The sequence below is a fragment of the Ictalurus punctatus genome, chromosome 29 (assembly GCF_001660625.3).
Source record: "Ictalurus punctatus breed USDA103 chromosome 29, Coco_2.0, whole genome shotgun sequence".
NCBI lineage: Eukaryota > Metazoa > Chordata > Actinopteri > Siluriformes > Ictaluridae > Ictalurus > Ictalurus punctatus.
In genome coordinates, this window is record NC_030444.2 from 13,231,970 (window position 1) to 13,235,186 (window position 3,217).

A 3,217-nucleotide genomic window follows, 5' to 3' on the forward strand; every position below is an offset into this window, starting at 1 on the left:
ATACTCTACAATACAAACTAATTAAAGTGAACACGACTGTGGTGAAAGTTAGTGATCTGTACAGCCATCAGCATATATTTGCTCGTGTTTGTGAGGTCTCAAGGGCTGTTGTCATTGTAACCACCCCAGGGGCTTCTCACTGAGGGAGTGCATGATGACACGCACGTGCCCCGTCACGGGATGCTGGAGGACCAGCGGGCAAAATCTACACACACAGCGTGTAGTTTCCGCCACAAATTTTTCAATAATAACAACAACAACAGAAAACCTCATAATAAATAATATATTAATATTTTAAAAAGAAATAACTACAACTACTACTAACAATAACAACAACAATAAACGTTATAGTAAATAACATTTAACATTTAAAAAAAATAAATGACTACCACTACTACAACTAACAATAATAACAACAACAATAAATGTTATAATAAATAACATATCAAATTGAAATGTTTGATATCCATGAGAGCAGAGTATTTTCATGAAGTTCTTCAATAAAAGATCAAAAGGTTAAACAATAAAGACAATTTTTCACAGCCTTCTTTGCTCATATTTACCAAGGGTGCCAATATTAGTGGAGGGCACCGCAAATGCAATAATAAATAATATATAAATATTTAAAAAGTATAAACTACTACTACTACTACTACTATTAATAATAATAATAAATAATAATAATAATAACAACAACAACAAATATTATAAATGATAATATATAAATATTTTAAAAATAAACTACTACTACTATTAGTAGTACAAATGCTATAATAAATAATATATTAATATTTTAAAAGTATAAAATATTACAACTATTATTACTACTACTACTACTACTAATAATAATAATAATAACAACAATAACAACAACTGTTATAATTGATAATATATTAATATTTTAAAAATAAGCTACTACTCCTACTACTACTAGTAATAATAAATGCAATAATAATATAAGCTACTAATATTTTGAAAATAAATTACTATTTATTTATATATTTTTACTACTTCTACTACTGGTAGTGGTGCTACCAGTTCTAACAATTTTATCTATCTATTTATTTATTTGTTTGTTTGTGAACATTTATTATGGCCAGAACTGATGTAGCTCATAGCTTATACTTAGTTTATCAGTCATAATTGTTTATAATTTATTATGCTCGCTTACTGCTAATACAAATGATGAGAAATATGCTTACATTATAAAGTGTAATAACTTTATAGTATGAATCTTCATCTTTAGCAGGTCATTTTAAAAAGGAAAAAAACAAACAAAAAAAACCCCACACACGTCATTTATTAATTCATGACTGAACAGACCGAGTGCACTGATGACGGGAATAAACAGAGAATATAATGAGATTGGAGGGTTTTTGGAGGCTCACAGCAGCAGTATTAGTAGCAGTAGCAGCAGTAAAGCTGTGTACCTGCAGCACACCTGATCCCCACGCAGCCTCACTCAGCCCTGCACTGCGCATGCGCGGCGCACGCTCACCCACTTGCACACTGTCATGGCGGCGGCGAGCCGGACTCGAGCGATTCAGGAAGAGATGGCGCTCTGAAAAGAAGGGGAAAAAAAACTCCGAGAAGAACTGCGAGCTCGCCTGGAGGACTCGTGGCAGCCGCGGGAGGATATCTATTCCCGTTTCGGAGTGCTTTTAGCTGACGGAGAGAGACAGAGTGAGTGAGTGTGTGTACGTGTGAGTGTGTGAGAGAGAGAGAGAGAGCTCATTATCCTGCTCTGAAGAAGAAGAAGAGGTGAAGCTCAGTTTCCTCTCCGTCCAAACAACAAAATTCATAATGATTTCCTACTTTAGTGTTTCCTAACTAACAAACATTGCTTTCCTTCATTCTTGCCGTTCTTTAGCACTCTTGTAGCCCTCCTTATACACTTCCTCATAGACCCACTGGAAGTGCTGAGCGTCTGCGCGCGAGCTGAAATATCACCTGTTCATATTACCTGTGGTCTCACCTGTAGTACCACTCGTGTTTCCAGACTTCCGGCAGTTGATGGAGAGCGGGTTTTAAAGCTTCTCTTCGAAACACAGAGCTTAATCCTGCACGTCCGAGGTGCTATTTTAAACCTGAGTCACCTTGAAGAGGAACAGGTGTCTCACCTGGTATGGCGGAGGACAAAGCGCCCTCTGGTGGAGGGGGCATGACGCCCACAGTGCCCATCAGGGGCATCCGAATGAAGTTCGCTGTGCTGGAGGGACTGGTCGAGGCCGGAGAGGTGATGAACCGAGACATCGTGGAGACGGTGTTCAACTTGGTGAGTCCATTGCAAGGACACTGTCTGTATCTGTATCTGGTTAGTGCTCCAAGTGTCTGGATTTGGATTTAAACTTGAAGTGGGTGTGGCCACACACCCCCCCCCCCCACCCCCACCCAAAGTTTATTTATTTATTAATTTAGTATATTTTTAAAAATGCTTCCACTGTCGGTGTCGTGTGCGTATTCTGGCTTGGACAGTTCCTCAACATCACTCCGGTTCATAACTGGTTCATTTAGTTACTAAGGATGCTGTAAATTCGTCGCACAGTGCTGCGTCTTCTTTTTATTTTGGGGAAGGCGGGGGGACAAACATTGCCATGTTTTTTTTTTTTTTTTTAACCTCAACAACAATGGAAAAAAATAGGAATAGAATAAATTTATATATATATATATATATATATATATATATATATTTTAATCGAACTGGATACAAACGAATTTATTCGTCACAAAAAATTTATTAGTTTAAAAAAAGTTCTGGTTTGTTTGGAAAAATGTTCGTATCCTTTGAGAGCTCCTAATGTGAACTTTGGTTCGAGTTTCGGTTTCAAATCGTATAAATATGTGTCACCAGGTTACTGCGGTTTGTATACACGGATCACGCCGTCAAGTTCAAAACGCTCGCTCAGGCCAGTTACACCGACTTGAAGAACATTTTGTGTAACGTAATAACTTGAACGGAAGCGATGCATAATTTAAGACGGATAACATTAGACGTTCGATTAAGACTAAAGTATTGGCGCGCTTTAAAATGCAGTAGAGTGCTCGCGTGCGTCAGTGGTAGCTGCAGTGGCCGAGCTGTATTATTGGAGCATTTAGCTCACGCCATGTTTTGTAGGTGCTCTTTTTTTTTTTTTTTTTTTTTTTTTTTTGGAGTCATGGAGTTTAAATATAAACAGGCTGTCCCGTAAACATGCACGGCAATATATGACCGATTACG

The 3,217-nt window shown here is 37.5% G+C and overlaps 1 protein-coding gene across 4 annotated transcripts in view; it reads left to right on the plus strand.

The window, feature by feature from the left end:
• The first annotated feature begins 1,360 nt into the window (after nucleotides 1-1,360).
• The window catches only part of lrba (LPS responsive beige-like anchor protein), a 213,160-nt gene continuing 211,303 nt past the window's right edge, over nucleotides 1,361-3,217 (plus strand). The window contains exons 1-2 of one of the 4 annotated variants that reach the window (XM_053677669.1): nucleotides 1,361-1,761; nucleotides 1,871-2,275. In XM_053677669.1, coding sequence (XP_053533644.1) covers nucleotides 2,126-2,275 — 150 coding nt within the window. In that variant the 5' untranslated portion in view covers nucleotides 1,361-1,761; nucleotides 1,871-2,125. Of the gene's footprint in view, nucleotides 2,276-3,217 lie in introns of all 4 variants that reach the window. The other 3 variants (XM_053677671.1, XM_053677670.1, XM_053677668.1) reach the window with 3 other exon arrangements.